The sequence below is a fragment of the Platalea leucorodia genome (genome assembly GCF_965183815.1).
Source record: "Platalea leucorodia genome assembly, chromosome: 9".
In the NCBI taxonomy this organism is placed as follows: Eukaryota; Metazoa; Chordata; class Aves; order Pelecaniformes; family Threskiornithidae; genus Platalea; species Platalea leucorodia.
Genome location: NC_138831.1, coordinates 29,360,121 through 29,379,079, shown reverse-complemented (window position 1 = coordinate 29,379,079; position 18,959 = coordinate 29,360,121). Strand labels below are relative to the sequence as shown.

The 18,959-nt window shown below is 38.7% G+C and overlaps 1 protein-coding gene across 1 annotated transcript in view; it reads right to left on the bottom strand.

Annotated features, from left to right (window-relative positions):
- NEO1 (neogenin 1) overlaps positions 1-18,959 on the bottom strand; it is a gene marked incomplete at its 5' end in the record, with an annotated part of 215,101 nt that overhangs the window by 21,158 nt on the left and 174,984 nt on the right. The window contains 8 exons of the mRNA XM_082321339.1: positions 1,128-1,235; positions 3,942-4,080; positions 9,192-9,415; positions 10,591-10,686; positions 11,489-11,683; positions 15,962-16,072; positions 17,461-17,605; positions 18,499-18,548. Of these exons, the coding sequence (XP_082177465.1) occupies positions 1,128-1,235; positions 3,942-4,080; positions 9,192-9,415; positions 10,591-10,686; positions 11,489-11,683; positions 15,962-16,072; positions 17,461-17,605; positions 18,499-18,548 (1,068 nt within the window). The remainder of the gene's footprint in view (positions 1-1,127; positions 1,236-3,941; positions 4,081-9,191; positions 9,416-10,590; positions 10,687-11,488; positions 11,684-15,961; positions 16,073-17,460; positions 17,606-18,498; positions 18,549-18,959) is intronic.

Below are 18,959 nucleotides of genomic sequence, written 5' to 3'. Positions count from 1 at the left end.
TGCAGAGACATACAAATGGCTCAGACAGGCGTTCTGGTGCGGAGTAAGCTGCCGTCTGTTAGAGTTGCATCCTTATAGCTCCACTTGTGAGACACACTTGGCACCCGATGGTACAGAAGAGCAGTGCACTGGTATGCTGCACAACCCCTCCGGTCCTATTTTCTTAGCACTGACACCAGAAAGACAGCATACCTGTTAGAGCCACACTGTCTTACCTGCAGCCTTTGCGCTGCATGCATAGTGCTGCTTTGCCTTTTAGAGGTCTTTCTTACAGCTTACTTAAAAGTTTATTGTAATTACTAAAGGTTAAGAGTCTCCAGTATTCTGCCTCTTCAGAGGGATTGAATTAGTTTTAGTCTCCTCTCTAGAACCTGGGCTGCAGTACTGCCTGATCAGATACCAGCTGGTGACAGGTTACAAAGGCTTGATTCTGCACCATAGTTAATTCTGAGAACAAAAGCAAGATCACACACTGCAAACTATATGCCAATAAAATCTCCTTTAAGCTTAAAGCCTGGGGTAAAAAAAGGAAAATTGAAGTGAATACTATCAAAAAGCCTTTAGAAATGTGAATCTAAACAGAAATTACAGAAAGGAAACAGTAATTACTATTTTCTGTAAAATGATTTATCCTACGTGAAAGTGATGCAGTTACAAAGGCAAATAACAGTTTACTCCTAATGATTATGTCAGGGGACTAATAAACTGACTTTAAGTCTGTTCTGTGCCACAAAAATGACACAAAGATGAGAAAGAGCACTGGGATGGAGTCTTCTAAATAAAATACTGATGGGCCAGAGGCATTATAGACATATTTCTGGAGGCATGCTATTAGAATAGCACAAGCTGATGAAGGCAAAGGTTATTGAGCTATTTAAACTTTCAATTATATTTCTGGTTAGACTCCAATTTCACACTGCAGTTAGTTTATATCCTAATATATTTTTACTAGGTACAAAAGTAAATAATTAATCTGAGCTACTAAAAAGATTGACAAAGAAGATATAGACCTCTTGGCTAGCTCTAGGCTAAATTAAGTATGGAACATGTTCACATAGTTATGCAGATTATATTCTGCTGTTAACCAGGCATCTTATATCTGCCTTTATTGCTCATGCAAACTGCACCTGTAATTTTGCCATTGGCTTCAGATGGAGGCTGCCAGTTAACAATTATTGTCCGAGGTTTTCCCTCTTTGCTCACCACAGTCACGTCTTTGGGAGGAGAAGTAGGAACTGCAAACAAACAAAAGCCAAACTATCAGAAACAGGTCGCCCAATTTCACTAGATATAAACAAGTAACTTCAGCACCTTCACTTTTTATTTGTTTTATCATTGAAAAAAAGCACGTACAATAATAAAAACTCTGACTGTTCAATCTTCAAATAAATCTACCATCCAGTGTAGTGGTCTTACCAATTTACTCCATTCAACTGGCAAATGCCATCTGGTGTGCAGCATCTCCTTTCCATAAGGAGTTACCTGTTTCTAAAGCACTTCTGTCAACAGATGCTGTGATTCATGGCTGAAGGAGTCCATGTGCCTTCAAAAGCAGGGCATCTTTGTACAACTCTGACAGTTGGGGTCAACGACTTCTAACTTGAATTTCTTCGGTCATCATAAAAATTACATGAACTTGTGAAATAAATACATTTTATATGCACAGGCATATGAAATATCTCTGTGTGTTCAGGTTTATGGTGGGACCAAGACCTAAGTAATGCTGATTGGCCACCTAAATCTGAATCAGCAAAGTAAATCCAACCAGAGATTTAGAATCATAATCCATAATTGCTGATTTACTTTACTGAAGAATTATTTGTAATTTGCAAGGAATTCTGCACCACAGAAGCATTTGAAATCCAGAAATATTTGCTGAACACAATTTTCCAGTCTTTTTCCTTGGGTTGCCAGAGAGCAAGATTGGGAGAAAGAAAGGAGAGAGCACTTCCTTCTCCCATCAGCCTCCTCCTGCCTAAAGTTCAGGAAACAGCACGAGTTGCTCCAGCAAAAGACTGAAATCTGAGACCTTTCTCGCTGTGAACTAAAATATCCAGGAGAGGCTCAGATTAATGGCTTTCAAATGCACAGAGCCAATGTCTCCAAAGGTGCATTAACCAGCCACAGTTTGCAATGCCACATTATGAAAAACATGGGACTTCTAATTAGGTAACTTTTAGCATATCTGCCTTGGATATTTAATACTATAATAGTAATATTTAGTGTTTACACAGTGCTTTCTGCATTTAAAGAGCTTTATGTATATTACCTGTTAGAAATTAATCCATCCGTCCTCTGAGATGGCTACCTATATCCCTGTGCAGAATAATAGTTGGAAACCAGGTACAGCAAAAGCTCAAAAGTTACCATAACTGTTATCCCAAATACTGAAAGATGTGCTCAGTAGAAATGTACAGACCTAAAGCACGATTCAAAGCCCTATAGTAAGCCTCAGAAAAAACAAACAAACAAAAAAATCAGCACTAGCCCTCGAGAGATCACTAATTCACAGACCAACACTCAGCCCAATATCCCATATTTTTCTTCAGCATTAGCTGAGGAGCAAGTCCTATACAACGCTGCTACTCATAAGTATTCAAAAATAGTGAGTCACACACTCAGGAATTTGGCGAGTAATATAAATCATGAGATCTGTTATGAGAAAATATATTTAACCTTTTTTGTTTTTTCCATTTGCTTCTTAGTTGCCAACCTTTTAGGTCATATTTGCAAATGTTCTTTACAACCACCCCGACTAGAAATTTACTTTCTATTTAAATGAAAAGAAACAAAACCTCCTGTATCTCGTGCTTGCTCCTGAACTTTTTTGAGTTTCAATTCTCTTTTAAGAACTTTATTTGTGCAACTTTTACAGTACCTGCTCTTAGTGTAGAGTTACGGACGAGCATTTTATGTGTGTCAGCAAAAATACCAAATAAAGTGTTTTGACATCGGATCGGCATAGTAATTGGGATGGGAAAGGAGCCTCAGTCCAGACCTGTGCTGTCAAAAGGGCAGCTAACTCCAAATCATGGGATTCAAAAAATGAAAAACTAAAGCAACTGAAGCTCACAAAGGTTTATGGGACTTCAGGGTAAGTTAGGAGCTTTCTGATTTTATCCTCTTTTTGCTTTTTCTTATGCCTTGTTATAGAATATTTGGATGATCTCACCAATTCTTTGCTTGCTTGCTTTTTTTTTGCTGTTATTTTAATTTACCGTGAGAACTACAGGGTAATTTGGATAGACTCTCTTTTGTCCTTACAGTTCAGACAGACAGAAACCTAAGCATAATAAGCAGTAAATTTAATTGCACAAAGATCATTTAACACTCAGGATAAAAAGAGCTAATGAGGGACAAGTTCTGGACCTCGCAGTTACTCAGTGGGCCCAAGTTCCTCCCGGTAGCTACAAACCCTTTTCTGTTCTGTGCTTTGACAGTGCGTCATTTTGACAGCACTGCAATGGCAATTCCTGCCGAGGAACAAGAATGTAGGTCTGATTTGGATGTCTTAATTTCTACTAGGATTTTTTCTTGTTGTTCATTTGCCTCATGCACTTCCTCACTCTGTAATATCATACTATCATAATTATAGCAAATTTTAATTATTATTTGCTAAAGTATTTTCTTTGATTTCTGAGATGTTTCAAATGTATGCTTCTTTATTCTCTCCTGTCTGTGAACTGTGGTACATTATTCATTATTTCTCTGTAATTTGATGTAAATTCTTTTGCATGCAATCATCCCCTTGAATTTTGAAGTATGTTGTTGTTTTTTAATCAGAATTTCTGACTAAACTATAAAGAAAAGAAGCCCCCAGCAAGTATTCATCAGCATAATCATTTTAAATACATGCTTTCCCTCCTCCAGAATTCTGGCAGACTCGACTTTATTCATCTCGTCAGAAATGTCGGCCCTTCCAGAAAGACACGAAGGAGTACCTAATTCAAAAGTTGTTCCATGTGCTGTCATACTCCAAGTACTTGATCTTCGACCTTTAGTCACCATCACGGAGAATTCATACAAGGTATTTGGTTTTAACCCGGTCACTAAATAGCTCAAAGTGGTTGCATTTGCAGTCTGAAAGAAAAACACAGTGTCAGTAACGTCTGAACTGAAAACCATCAATCAGCAGCTCTCAAACACCCTTGTCTCAGGTAAGTGTTTAAAACGTATTAGCATTGCTACATTTTCATAACCACGGTCATTAATTCCGTAACGTTTTTGCTCTCATGCAAATTCATTAATCAAGTATTAATATGCAGTTGTTTTATCCTGAACTAGAAAGTCTTTTTGCAATCAGCAAGAGCATTTAATAGGAGTCAATTATAAATTAAAAAAAATAAATGCAATGCAAGGTCCAGAGCACAGTTGTTATGCAGCAGGCTATATCACTGTCTACTTGGGGGCTTTAATTTACAGCATTTCATTAACTGATCTGGCTAGGGAAAACAATGAAGCACAGTTAACAATAACAGTCCTTCTTGAAATCTGTATCTGCCTTCCAAATTCCTGTTAGAATTTTCAGTAAATTTTTAACATACTTTAAAAAAAAAAAAACCTGAGAGACTTGAAGACAAAGAAGCTTTATTAATATGTAGATATTTTTCAGAAAAAATGGTTATCTAGTATCACACACTGAAACTACACATGGTTTATAGCGTAATTTGTAACTCAGCCATTTAGCTAGAATTTTTGACCTTTAGGTTAAAGTATCTAGTATTTGTTATACATGACGTGAACATAAACACAAAGTACTTGAGGCCTATGGAATAAAAAATAATATATCTACATATATGTATATTCCTTACCTTGACCTACAGCGATCTAAACATAGAATTAAAGAGTTAGTTGTTTCAGTATTTGACAGGGCCATACAACAACTGTATTAATAACTATTGCCTTCAGAAAACAACTGTTTTAAGCTAATTCTTTTCAAGGAAAAGGTCATCTACGTTCCTTGAAGACTCGATGAATAATAGAGTCCAAATTTTGCAAAGAAAACCCCTATTTCTCAAATATCAATGACAGGTTTTTGTTACACGAGGTGAACGTTCAAGAAAACTGAAGCCAAGAGATACATCAATTTGTACAAAGTAGTTTGCCTGTTCACAGGCGTGAGTTTTGCCATCACAGAGCTGGACAGAGAATAAAGACATCATAAACCTAATAAAAATCAAGTCTTCCATTACCTTTAAACCTTTATTTGATACAAAACTCGGTGTAGTGTCAAAGTAAATGTGATTGTGGCTGAATGGTTCAAATATTTAAGCACAGGGCAGGACAGTTCTTAAATTAGTTCAGTGACAAAGCCTGATCGAGCACAACCTCCCTAGTACCAACACGAAGCCATGTGTTCAGAAGAGCTTTTCATCAGCTCTCAAAGTGCCAAGCAACATTGTCTCCTGGCTCTTTGCAAGCAGTCAGGGACATTAGGAAATAGCTGATGCTTCAGTAGAAGCTGTAAAGAACTTTAGTCTGGACAATTATGTAATGACAAGTCTAAAGGAGGTATCTTTTCCTAGCATCTTGCATTACGAGCTGACTTACCCCTGAAAAGCACGCCATTTCTTCCTCTCCAGAATACCTGTGGAAATTCCTAATACCATTTAAGCATTTGATTCTGTTTATAGTACTTTTTAGCTCCTTGCTGCAGTCATATGTGGCAGCTGGAGTCCATTTAAGGTTAAAGTTGCATTTTTCATCTATGGCTTTGAAACTTGGTATCTTTTAGTTTCACTGCACATCATATTGAATGTAAATGACATCTGAAAGGCTAAACTGGAGTGTTAGACTTCTCTGCTGTCTTCATTTTTTAACACCACTTACTGTTTTTAAGATCACAACATATCCCATGGTACAAAACCCTGCTCACCTACTAGAAATAAACTTCAGAAATATTACCCTGTAAAATTTATTTTCCTTTTATAAAGTCCTAAAAGATCTAAGGTAAGATTTAATATTTTAGCTTATGCTCGAGAGCACACTGATAAATCACAGGTATCACAGAATGGTTGGGGTTGGAAGGGACCTCTGGAGATCATCTAGCCCAACCCCCCTGCTAAAGCAGGTTCACCTAGAGCAGGCTCCACAGGATCACATCCAGGCCGATTTTGAATATTTCCAGAGAAGGAGACTCTACTACCTCTCTGGGCAGCCTATTCCAGAGCTCTGTCACCCTCAAAGTAAAGAAGTTTTTCCTCAAATTCAGACGGAACTTCCTGTGTTTCAGTTTGTGCCTGTTGCCCCTTAACCTGTCGCTGGGCACCACTGAAAAGAGTCTGGCCCCATCCTCCTGACACCCACCCTTAAGATATTTGTAAGTGTTGATTAAGATCCCCTCTCAGTCTCCTCTTCTCCAGGCTAAACACACCCAGCTCTCAGCCCTTCCTTGTAAGAGAGATGCTCCAGTCCTCTAATCATCCTTGTAGCCCTCACTGGACTCTCTCCAGTAGTTCCTTGTCTTTCTTGAACTGGGGAGCCCAGAACTGGACACAGTACTCCAGAAGTGGCCTCACCAGAGAAGAGTAGAGGGGGAGGATAACCTCCCTCGACCTGCTGGCCATGCTCTTCCTCATGCACCCCAGGACACCATTGGCCTTCTTGGCTGCAAGGGCACATTGCTGGCCCATGGTTAACTTGCTGTCCACCAGGACTCCCAGGTCCTTCTCTGCAGAGCTGCTTTCCAGCAGGTCAACCCCTAACCTGCACTGGTGCAGGGGTTTATTCCTCCCTAGGTGCAGCACCCTACACTTGCCTTTGTTGAACTTCATTAGGTTCCTCTCCACCCAACTCTCTAGCCTGTCCAGGACTCACTGAATGGTAGCACAGCCTTCTGGTGTTATCAGCCGCTCCTCCCAGTTTTGCGTCATCAGCAAACTTTCTGAGGGTACACTCTGTCCCTTCATCCAGGTCACTGATGAGTAAGTTGAACAAGACTGGACCCGGTACTGACCCCTGGGGAACACCGCTAGCTACAGGCCTCCAACTAGACTCTGTGCCGCTGATCACAACCCTCTGAGCTCTGCCATTCAGCCAGTTCTCAATCCCTCTCACTGCCCACTCATCTAACCCACACTTCCTGAGCTTACCTAGGAGCATGTTATGGGAGACAGTGTCAAAAGCCTTGCTGAAGTCAAAGTAGACAACATCCACTGCTCTCCCCTCATCTACCCAGCCAGTCATGCCATCAAAGAAGGCTATCATATTGGTCAAGCATGATTTCCACCTGCGAGTAGGACAACTCTGCTCCACCACCAAAGATTCTTTGAAAAACACTCTGGCCCACATTAGTGAAACTACACAGTTCAAAGCACAGTGGAGTATTTTAGCTTCAGGAACTGTATCATATCTGTTCCTGTATCTGTTCCTGTTTCTATGCTCTAGATTGACACAATTCCTATACAAATTTAAGAAAATAAGGCTCCTTAAGGTGGAACCTCTTAACTTTTATTTGAAGCATGCAGCCTCTTCTTTAATAATAGTTTGTGAATGTCAGCATAGAAGGGGAGCAAATGTAGAAAATATGAATGAACTATATCAACATTCATTTTTCTGATGAGAGGGATGGATGAAACAACACTGGTTTGAACAGATGTAGCTTTGGATACTAGAGAACTGACACAAAGATAAGATTTCTGCGTGCAAGGATGCATAACGGAGAAGCTCCGATGCAACTGGGTGAACAGCTTCAAAACACGCAATGAATAACAAAGCTGCTAGCAATGGCTATGACAAACAATATACTACCTCACACTTAATAAAGTTACCAAAGACCTGACCGAAATGCAGCAGCTTATTGAACACTACCACTGAAAAGAGGTCTTGCCTTTTTTAAAATTAACAATTGTTATTGTCCAACAGAGTAGTACAGAATTCATGATTGAAACAAAGAAAGAAAAGCAGGATGTGAGTTCTCCAAACATCATGGGTTAAAAATGATTAGAGCAAATGTTCTCAAACTTATATCCTTTCAGGCAAATGCTTTCTACATATTTTTTGAACCATATTCCATCATTACATATTATTTTTGGTCCACAATAAAATGTCTTGACTACTGGCCACCAGCACTGAGAACGGTGGAAGTATTTCATTTACCACTGAGGGTGGGGTTTTTTTAAGCATTTAACTAATGAAACTGCAGCATTGTATAAATCACTCCCGAGACATCCTCTGCACATGACTCAGGAATGTGGGTTCATAAATAACTTGCCTTTAGAGGAAGAACACACAGGTATACATCTTTTCATTTTAATAAAAAAAAAAAAATCTGGTTTGTAACAAGATTGCTCTGTAGGAGCATAAAGGGAGCTCCACTAGCTGGATATTTTAACAACCATTTCCTTTGAGTCTCATTTCAAATGCGAAATTTGCAGTCAGCATTTTGGAGGCCTCCAGCTAACTCTGAAAATTGAAAAAAAAAAAAAAAACCAAAAAAACCCAAAAAAACAAACCCCAACCAACCAACTACAAAAATCCAAACCAATAAACTGAACCGCAAATCTAGTCTCCAAATCAAAACTGTAGATGAAAATCAAGGAAGGCAGGGACATCATAAAGTTATTGTTATATATTTTGCACCCATTCAGTTCCCAAAGGAAAGGTTCATTATCAACTTTGTATGAACAGAAAAGGTTGTAAAATGAAACTTAAAACCATTAAGGTAAATACTTTCCCTGCATGACTTGCCTCACAAATTTAGATTCTTCTGCTAACCGGAGAGAAGCCATTAGTAGCACATACCTTATTAATGCATTATTGGCTCCTCTAAAGGCAAGCCCACATCTGTCATACAAAGCAATCATGTTAGGGTGAAGTAGAAAGGATAAAATTGTCACTGTGTCCACGGTTCCACAGCAGAATGTAATTCGAGAAGTGTTTGCCTTCCTTCCCCGAGCCAGCCCTTCCATTCACTCACACACAACACCCTGTCTCAATCTTTCACACACATACGCAAAAGAGACCACAAAAACAATTACTTCCACTAAATCTAGAAGCATCTTTGAAGCAACGATTTAACTGAGCAATACTGATGTGACCTCAGTCCAGGCATCTCAAATAAAACTGGGCACACCTCTATACCACTTTCTAAGCGCTTGTCTTTGCTCTCAGCTTTCACTTAACCCTGACTTGAACATCAAACTTCTCACTGAAATAATGCAGCCGTGTTAGTGTTGTTGAAACTGCAATACCTTGTACTTTGTATTTGCAGGAATATTGGTTTTCCAGCGAACTGTGTAGTAGCGAGCATCTGTGATCTTCTGGTTCTTTGGCAGAGAGTTGTCTGCCCAAGTGATCCGTATGGTGTCATGACTCAGAATGGAAGCCTGAACTCCCACCGGTGGCATCATGGGAGACGGATCTGGCACTGGAGTGTATGGAGCATTAATAACAAACAAATCAACTTCGGAAGTGTCTAGGGAATTGATGGGTAAAAAGTAGTGTATTATAATTAAAAAGGGAGAAGGTGGCATTTTAATGTAAACAAAAACAAAAAAGGGGAAATGCAGGGTAGTACAATGAAATGAAAGGTGAGAAATGGAGAAAAAGAGAGAAAAGCCAGAGTTAATAGGTGACATAAGACTGGCTAATAAAATTACTCTTGCATTGTGTTCCCTTCTTAAGACAGTAAAGAGAGCATATATATGCTAATATATATACCTAATCGTATTAGTGTTCAGCACGTTCAACCATGGCCTAAGAACCCCAAACATACAGTAATTTTAACTTTGACTTTATTTGCCTCAGAATGTCCACTGATTCCTCTTCCAGAAAACAACGAGGAGCAAAAAGAGCTGGACTTCTTCCAGATGGGTAAATGTCACTTCATAAAAGTTACAGGGAACTCCCATCACTTTTTAAAGAATGTTAATGGCAATCAAGTTCCAAGCATCATCCAAATTTGCAATAACTGAAGAAATTGCAATTCCAATGACCTCTACAAAATCTGTAAGAATTCCGGCTCTTCAGAAGACTACACCAAACAGAAGTGTTAACATCTACACAAAATAACTGAGTCAACAGTCTAGTAGGGAGCACAGTGAGCCATAGTATAGTAACAGCTCACTTGCAAACAAATTTCTCTGCTTAAAATCTTTTATTAATGTATTACAAGATGAAAAAAAAAATGCCAAGAACTTGTTTAGTGTAAGTGACTGCAGATTGAGACTTAGACAAAGAAAACGCAGGCATCATATTCAAAATCTCAGTGTAAAAGACCAAAAAAAACCAAAAAAAAAAAATCTATACTTGTCCATAAAAAAACAAAATAAAGGCAATGCCTTTAGAACTGCGCCCACACAATTTGTCCTAATGTTAATGGTAACTTTTTGAATAAGAACATCTATAAATAGTTGAAAGGTAAGTTTTGTAATTTAAAAATGAAACCAATTTTAGGTGGTTTATTGAACGGGTGAAACATGTGAGGCAATCACTGAAACAGCAAGGCCAATCAGTTAAAGAAATGGAGTGTACTTGATGACACTGAAAAACAACATTCTCACATTATGTATCATCACATTTTCAGCTGCTGTGCAGGTGTGTTAACAACTTTCAGCTGTGCAGAACTTAAAAGCAGCCCCTCGCCTTTACCTGAGTGAGGCCTGGTCACTGCGCTCTCGTAGAGAGGGATTCCTTCACCAACATTGTTAAACGCCTTCAGAGTTATGACATAGTGGGAGCTTGGGTCTAAAGGGGAAAATAATTAAATATATTTTTAGTGCAAACTGTTAGCAAATCCTGTTTTCTGCTTATCCATTTCTCTTTGTTCAGTATTTTTTAACTGAAATGCATGAAATAACTAGACTAAATTTGAATTGAGAAAGTCTCCATACAGACCTTGTAGTGTTCAATAGTTCTCATATGGCAGGAGTCTATAGTCACAGCAAATCTACCTTAAGTACGGTCAAAATAGTAGTGAGGAAAAACATTTTAAAATGAACATTTTACATTGCCCTAACTATCCAAAACTCCAATTTTATAGAATTTCCCAATAGTTCACAATACTAGTGTTTATTTTGCTTTCAGGATATCTTACCTACCACAGACAGTTCTGTGGAGGAGCAATTCTATATTTTTCTTTTAAAGTAGATGCCACTGTATCTTGGTGATATTTTAGTTTCTTTTTTGCCTGAAGCCACCTGTTCCGCAGCTCCAGAAGGAGAATAAGGGAACGCTGCTCGGCATGAAAGTTTTTGTTATAACTGTTGAAGGGAAAGCATCGAATCAAAATGCACTACATTTCAAACTCGGTGAATTTAGGATTCTGGGTTTGGGGGGAGTTTTTTAGTCTTCTGCCTCTTTATCAGCAGAAAATTGAGTTTACTTGACATTTATCAACAGTTTGGCATCTGGTATAATATCTGACTAAGGAAGAAGATCTTCTTAGAAACATGCTTGTAGTTTTATTTATTTATAATACCATAATTAGAAAACAGCAACATAAATGAGTGGCAAAACTTGGGCACTGATGTTAATTCACTTTCCTTACCTAAATTTTCAATGGTGTAGTATCTCTGTTTATAGTCCACCTTGATGGTCTGCGCATGAGGACTGCCAATGCCATACCCTATAGCATAGCCTCTCACCACGATGTTCTGGTTTTCAGGTGGAGTCCAGCTTACTACAATACTGGTGACAAGTGGACGGACGTGTAAGGAACTTGGAACTTCAGGAACACGAGTTTCTGTTAAAGAAAAATGATGGATTTCATAGAATCATAGAATCGTTAAGGTTGGAAAGGACGTCTCAGATCATCGAGTCCAACCTGTTAACCTCACTGCCTGGTCCACCTCTAAACCATGTCCCTAAGCACCACATCCACATGTTTTTTGAATACCTCCAGAGACTGTGATTGCACCACTTCCCTGGGCAGCCTGTTCCAATGCCTAACCACTCTCTCCGTGAAGAAATTTTTCCTAATATCCAGTGTAAATCTCCCCTGGCACAACTTGAGACCATTTCCTCTCGTCCTATCACTTGTTACTTGGGAGAAGAGACCGACCCCCACCTGGCTACAACCTCCTTTCAGGTAGTTGTAGAGAGCAATAAGGTCACCCCTCAGCCTCCTCTTCTCCAGGCTAAACAACCCCAGCTCCCTCAGACGCTCATCATAAGACTTGTGCTGTAGACCCTTCACCAGCTTTGTTGCCCTTCTTTGGACACGCTCCAGCACCTCAATGTCCTTCTTGTAGTGAGGGGCCCAAAACTGAACACAGTACTCGAGGTGCGGCCTCACCAGTGCCGAGTACAGGGGCACTATCACCTCCCTGGTCCTGCTGGCCACACTGTTCCCACTACAAGCCAGGATGCCATTGGCCCTCTTGGCCACCTGAGCACCGGACTTCTCTTTTAAAGGACTTCTCTTAAATAAAGGTAATTACATGAAGAGCTACGAGCTACTAAGGTCAAACGTAGCACTTCTACTCTGCATCTGTATTGAAGTGAGTACGATCCAAAGGAGAGAGCTTTATTGTACAAGAGAGAGGAAAGAACTCTAATGAGCAGAAGAAAATTAACATAGTTTTGTATACTAATATATTTTAATAGATCCCTTTTAAAAGAAAGGACAGTCATGTTGAAGAAAAGTTATCACATCTGCTTCAAGGCAGACTTTTTTGATGTTTGTACGTATTCCTTCCAATTTGTAATTTTTCAAAATATGCATTAAATTTATCACGTCCTTCCTCTCCACAAAGCAACCTACTTTTAGTTCCATCATATTACTTACTTGTGGGCATTAAAATAATTATATTGAAAACACACTGATGATGAAAGAAACGTTCCTGAGCCGTTTGTAGGATTGGGTAGAATATTCCAAAGCTGTAAGAATTGTCAGTAAACTGGATATTGCATGTGCTACAAAGGTTTCTTGTGATTTGTCCTACACTTGTCACTGTTTAAATCCTCGAGTCTCTTCAACATAATTCACAAAACATACGCAGAGACTACACCACCATACCACAAGATCAAAAAATAGTCAGAGAGTCCATATCAAATGCTTGAATCCTACCCCCAACAAGCAACACAAAATCTAGTCACGACCCAACAGAGAGATGGAATGTGGATCCTTAATAACAGAAGGACTTCCACAATACATCACTGTAATCTCCTAATATTTTTACTAAAAGGATTTTTCCCCAGTCTTGATTACAACTTAAAAGCAATCTAAAAGCACAACTGTACAGACTAACGTCCCTACCTTTGTTCTAACTTCTCAAAAATTAAATAAGTACTTTTGTCAGGTCACTGGAGCCTGCTGTATGTTGACAGATTATAAATAATTCTGTGCAATAGTAAGATGAGTTCTCCACTCTAAAATAAAATCTGTTCAGAGTTCTGCTTCCTGCAGGGATTTCATTTTAATGAAACATGCTGCATTTATCTAAAAACATTTAATAAAGCACCACAACAGGATTATTTGGATCATAATACGCCATTGGCCTGCTAGCCCAGGGAGTTTATGGTCTCCAGCTGACACGGCTGATCAATTAAAGTTCACAACTATTAAATACAGAAAAGCTACAGAATTGCAATATAAGAGGTGACATTCTTAACTGCACAGAAGCTAGTGCACTGGGGATAAACTCTGTACAACTGTTTAACACCTCTTGCATATGCGCTTCTGGTGGGACTTCACCAACTCTGTAAAATTACACAGTCTTACTAAATTGTAACAGTCTGGCTCCCGTTCACATTGATGCCACTACAAAGTGAATTATTTTCTATTTAAATTCAAAACAAAGCCATGGAATAAAAAGGAATTATGCCTTACATGTCTATTGAACCTGGGAAATTAAAGATTAGCTGCAAATACATTTGCATGGTATTAAAATTATCCACATGAGCTTACTGAAGAAAGAAAAGCAAAAATTACACATCTTCTTTCCAGTATGCACATACATAAATATCTCATACATGTATACTTAATGATATGAATATCATGTTACATTGTCTTAACTGTGAATTTTTATTACTTTATGCATATTCTTTACAACGAATAAAGAAAGTTAGATTTCCTGCACGGACTGCAGCATTCCGATTTAAAAAAAATTAAAATGACAAAATCAACACAGAATGAAAAGGTTCTTTTCTTCTCCCTCCTTCTGCCCTATTTAAATTCAATCCTAACAATACTCTGGCAAAGTATTGTTAACTCTAATTCAAGAGCAGAGTACGTTTTCATTACTTTGTGTAAGTGCTGCCCATTTACAGAGCTCTACTTCAGTCTGGGGAACTAGTGGTTTCTCAAAGCTGCAAGGTTGTGTCATACCCAGTTAGAGGAAAACAGACACACAGATGCAAATCATTTCAACTCTAAAAAGTAAATTTTAAGTAACTACAAAACTGAACTCCACTGTTAACATTGGGTTTTGCACTGCTCTTGATTAAGCAATGGAGTAAGAAATAAGAGGGCAAGTTGAGGATCAACTTTGCATAACACAAAGATTGGGCTCTCAAGGGCTTTAATCAGCTGACTGTTGAAGCAATCTTCCAACAGCGTAGAGCAAATATTGAAGTTCTTTTATTATTCTGCCTTCCAGCTGCCAGTATAACTGAATCTCAAGCCACACAGATGAGAAAGACGTTACTTGATCCTGCAGCGTTAAGCTAGAATGACCCTCCAGCTACTTCAACAAAGCCAAGAGGAAGACTGGCCTGCAAAAAGCGTAAGGTAACTTGGGTGCAACTAATTGAACACTCTTCTGAAGTAGGAACAGTCTACCCAGAATCACCTGTAGGCAGTTCCAAAGAGATCCGCCCCAGCCATCCTTTTAAAAATGGCACTTCTCTTCTTCAATTTCAATTGCTTTTAGTCAGATTCTGGGAGATGCTCACAAATTTGCTCATTTGAATTCTGCAAGAATCAGGTTCCCACTTGCAAATTATTCTAGTGTTGTAAATACCAAACTGGACCAACTATCAAAGGTCAAAATTTTTCACAGAACATTTTCTACTTTTATTTTTAAACTGTACACTGGAAAAACAAGATGTTAACATGGTTCTGTATACCGCATATCATGAATACATGGCTTTGGTGGAAAAGACTTAAATTCTGATGGAAGGTATGGTCTATACTAGTCTATCAGTACTGAAAATATAATCAATCTCCCTTTTCTTCTGAAGTGGAAAAATAACAATTACTGTGGGTCAAATGCTCTCTTAGAAAAAGAGTCTAAGCAAAAAAAAAAAATTCAGGAAAAATATTTTAAGAGAGCATGGTACCAATGAAACATAGTGGTAAGATTGCAAAGGTCTATGGGTAACGACAATGTTTTCCACTGTTTCTTTCCTACCGTGACATCTCTGTCACATTCAACAAAGTTTACAAGTCCAAGTCTGCAACCACAGCGCAGGCACTAATACTACAAACTGCAGCCAACAGGACTACATCTAGTCAATCAGCGCATGGTACCTCCGAATATCCAATCACCACTCTCAGCTCTTTGAGGTATACTTCAGTGGTTTCATTAGCGTAACGTAGGTGTTACATAAATACATAATCACTATTCTACTTCCCTCAAGGAAAACAGTCCTCCTACCTCTGTTTCATAGCATGTAAACCCCTCCATAATTAACAAGATGAGTTTATTACAATGTAAAAATTGAGCCACTATAAGTCTTATAATGTATTATTATTTAAATATTGAAACACTGACATTGTAATTCATAATTGGTTATTTCTTAGCAGAAAAAAAAAAATAGTGCCAACATACAGTACCAGAAAATGTAGAAGCAGGGTTTAATTTCAAGCCATTTAATTGACTTGGCAAGAATTTTGTGTTCAAATAGAAACTAATTTCACTTAATCATAAATAAAGCACATTGTGTAATTAGAATACAGTAAAAACAATTGAACAAAATGAGGTTTGCCTTTAAAAAAAGGCTATCAAACTTTACTGTGCCCTGTCCATGAATTCTAATGTTTTTGATGTCATAAATATGTTCACACTTATGATCTTACCATCTAGATCACTCTCAAATGTTTCTGCTGATATCCAGTCGGTAGCTGGTCCAGTACCATTAACAGTCAAGGCAGCTACTCGGAAGCTGTATTCTGTACCTCGTTCAAGACCTAAGAGACAAAGAGTATCCAAGATATCAACATAGGAATTCCAGCTGTGAGCACAGGAATCACAGCTCCTAATTAAAATACAGGTATAACCTGATGGTAAAAAGCCTTTCACCCTACCGCTGCCACTTGAGCATAACATGAGGTCAGGAATGGAAACAACACTACCCATAGTGCAGCTCTGGTAAGGAAGCTGACACCAATTAGGGTGTAACAGCTAAACTGTGACCAGAGACACCCAGGGCTGTGACACTCTGCAGACTGTCCCTGTGGGGCACTGGAAGAGTCTGTAAGGTATTGTTTGCAGCCAGCTTTAATTTCTGGCTATTACTTAGTTTTAAGTACAGAACTACCCACATCCACAACTAAACCTAGGTGTAGAGTATAGACAGCAAGTGACCAAATTGTGCAAACAGTTTGTTTACTGTATATAAGAGTGTATAATCAATAATCAAAGCAGTATGAAAATGCACTCAAAATTTGATATATGGAATTTCTTAAACAGGCTTTGTTGCTAGCAAAAATGTACTCTAGTTACAGGCACGTATCAACTCCTACTCTGTGAGAAAACTGAAACTTACTGAGTCACAACTGGAGTTTCTGAGAACAAATCAAAACGTCTCATTAAAAAGTGCATATTCATCTTCTAGAGAGGCACAATTTCTTCTCTTTTGACCATCTGTTCATTTACAGAGATTTAAAAAATGAACAAAATGTAGTCTTGCTCCTGTTCTCATGTGCTGTTTATTTCTGCTAAACAGAATTCTAGTTCTGGTAACAATATATAATTTATACTAAGTAATGTACTAGATTGGATTTTTTAAGTGTACAAAACAAAGAGAGGACATATTACATTCATGCCAGAAAGAAGGAAAAAGGTTGACATCAGTGAAACTAGGTGGGGTGATTTGCACAGATGCCCGAGGTAAGAAGTTCCTAGGACTCTGTGCTGGGCTTGCTGGTGAGCATCGCAAGACAGAGCACACCTACATTATATCCACGTGCAAACAGGGGAGTCTGCCAAACACCCAGCCAGACTGCATTTCTTTGACATCCTTCTCCATGCGTTTATTTCTGGCATTTGGGCAGACAAAATGAGCTCAGGACCATCTTGTCCATGCAACCCCTATGCCTTTTATAAAGGTTTTAAAAGGACTCATCCAGTCCACTTAGCAAATCAACAGCAAAATTAGGGCTAGAAAACAGGTCACTAGACTTTGGTTACCGCTAGCCAGCCCACACTACCTCATAACCTGCAAACACTCATTTTAAGTGTTTTCGTTTTTTCTTCCAAGGCAAGAACCCTACATAAAAATGGCTCTGAGCCTCAGCCCACTAAAAGCACCTAAAAACCCCCTTATGATAACAAATGCTTGCAAATAATAGCTCACCTTCGATTAGCTGAAAAAGCTGGGTCCCACCAATGCTCTCTGTTACATCACTCTTGCGGGACACTTTACGATAGCGAATTTTGTAGCCAGTGATTTGTCCACTGTGTGTCCCTGCAGGAGGCGGCTGCCAGTGCAGCATGATGCTCTGTGGAAAGCAGAAGGTCATTACAACGTCATTGCCTCCCATGCAGCCAGAGAAACTACTCTAGTGCTAATACTTTGTGAAACACAAGATAAAAGGCACACATATGGAAAATACTGCATTTTCATATAGTAAAACACAGGCTAGCTGTAAAAAGTAAAACACCTATGATTCAGCAGCAGCCCAGGTCATACATGTGCCTACAGAAGTTCACCTCAAAGCGCTTCAATCGTATTAGAGCTTCTGATTCCAATTTCAGAAACAGTCCCTTGGGTTTCCCTTTCATTTTCTTTGGGTTATCTTAAGATACGGTTTACTTGAGGCTCTATCTTTAAGAACTGGTATTTTCTCTAAAGGGTACAAGTTATCTGAACTGTAGTTTATGTGAAGGAAGTTATTTAGTTTTAACCATACAGGCAGGAGAAAAAGGTATTTGGAAAAGAGTTTAGAAAAGACTTCAAAAAAAATCTCCAATCATAATCACTAAAGTCATAATGACGAAGTACAAATTTTCCCTTTTAAAGTGCCCAGGACACTATAAACATGCATGTGTATGCACGCACACTGTAAACAATAGTTAATCAACAGGAGCACATTCAAGCTCTGATGCTTCAGGCTTTTGTGCCTGATTAAACTTCTTTCATGATCAGCCTCCATGCTTTGGTACATTGCCACTGTCTTCATTGCATTCCGTTACGTACAATCCACAACTGGATTGGAGTTTCTAGTGCTTCCAGCCCCACGTTCAGATATTCTCCTGCTGAGCAACTCATACACAAATAGCTGAAAAGCAGCATGGTAGAAAAGAAACCCAAAGCAGCTCTAAATTTTGGTTGATCTAAGACCCACCAACCTTTTGTTGACCCACTACCAACAGGAAAATCTCCACATCTTACCTTGGAATTCCGTACCTCCAGTGTTAGATTCTGCGGTGGAGCACTGGGGACTAGAAACATTAAAGGAATTACAACTCCAAAATTTCCATATACTGTATCAAATACTGAATTTCCATACACAACTACTCTCTGCTATCATTCATTATGAAAGTACAAACCATTCTGGTTGGAGACACTACATAAAGTAACTTCAAAATTCTACCAGAGGTACTTTATGACATACAGTGACTAGCTTAGGAGGTTTATGTACTTTCAACACAAAGAACGAACTCATTTTTTATTCAGCTCTTTACTTATCACAGGTATCTAAATAAAAGTCTTATATTTAAAGGTACTTCCCATAAATTCTAAGAAGAGAGATCACATTCAGTACTTTTCAAAATCAAATCTTTCATTTACATGCTGGATGCTGGGAACCCACATTTAAAATTCTAGCCATGGTTTCTATTATCATGATTTTC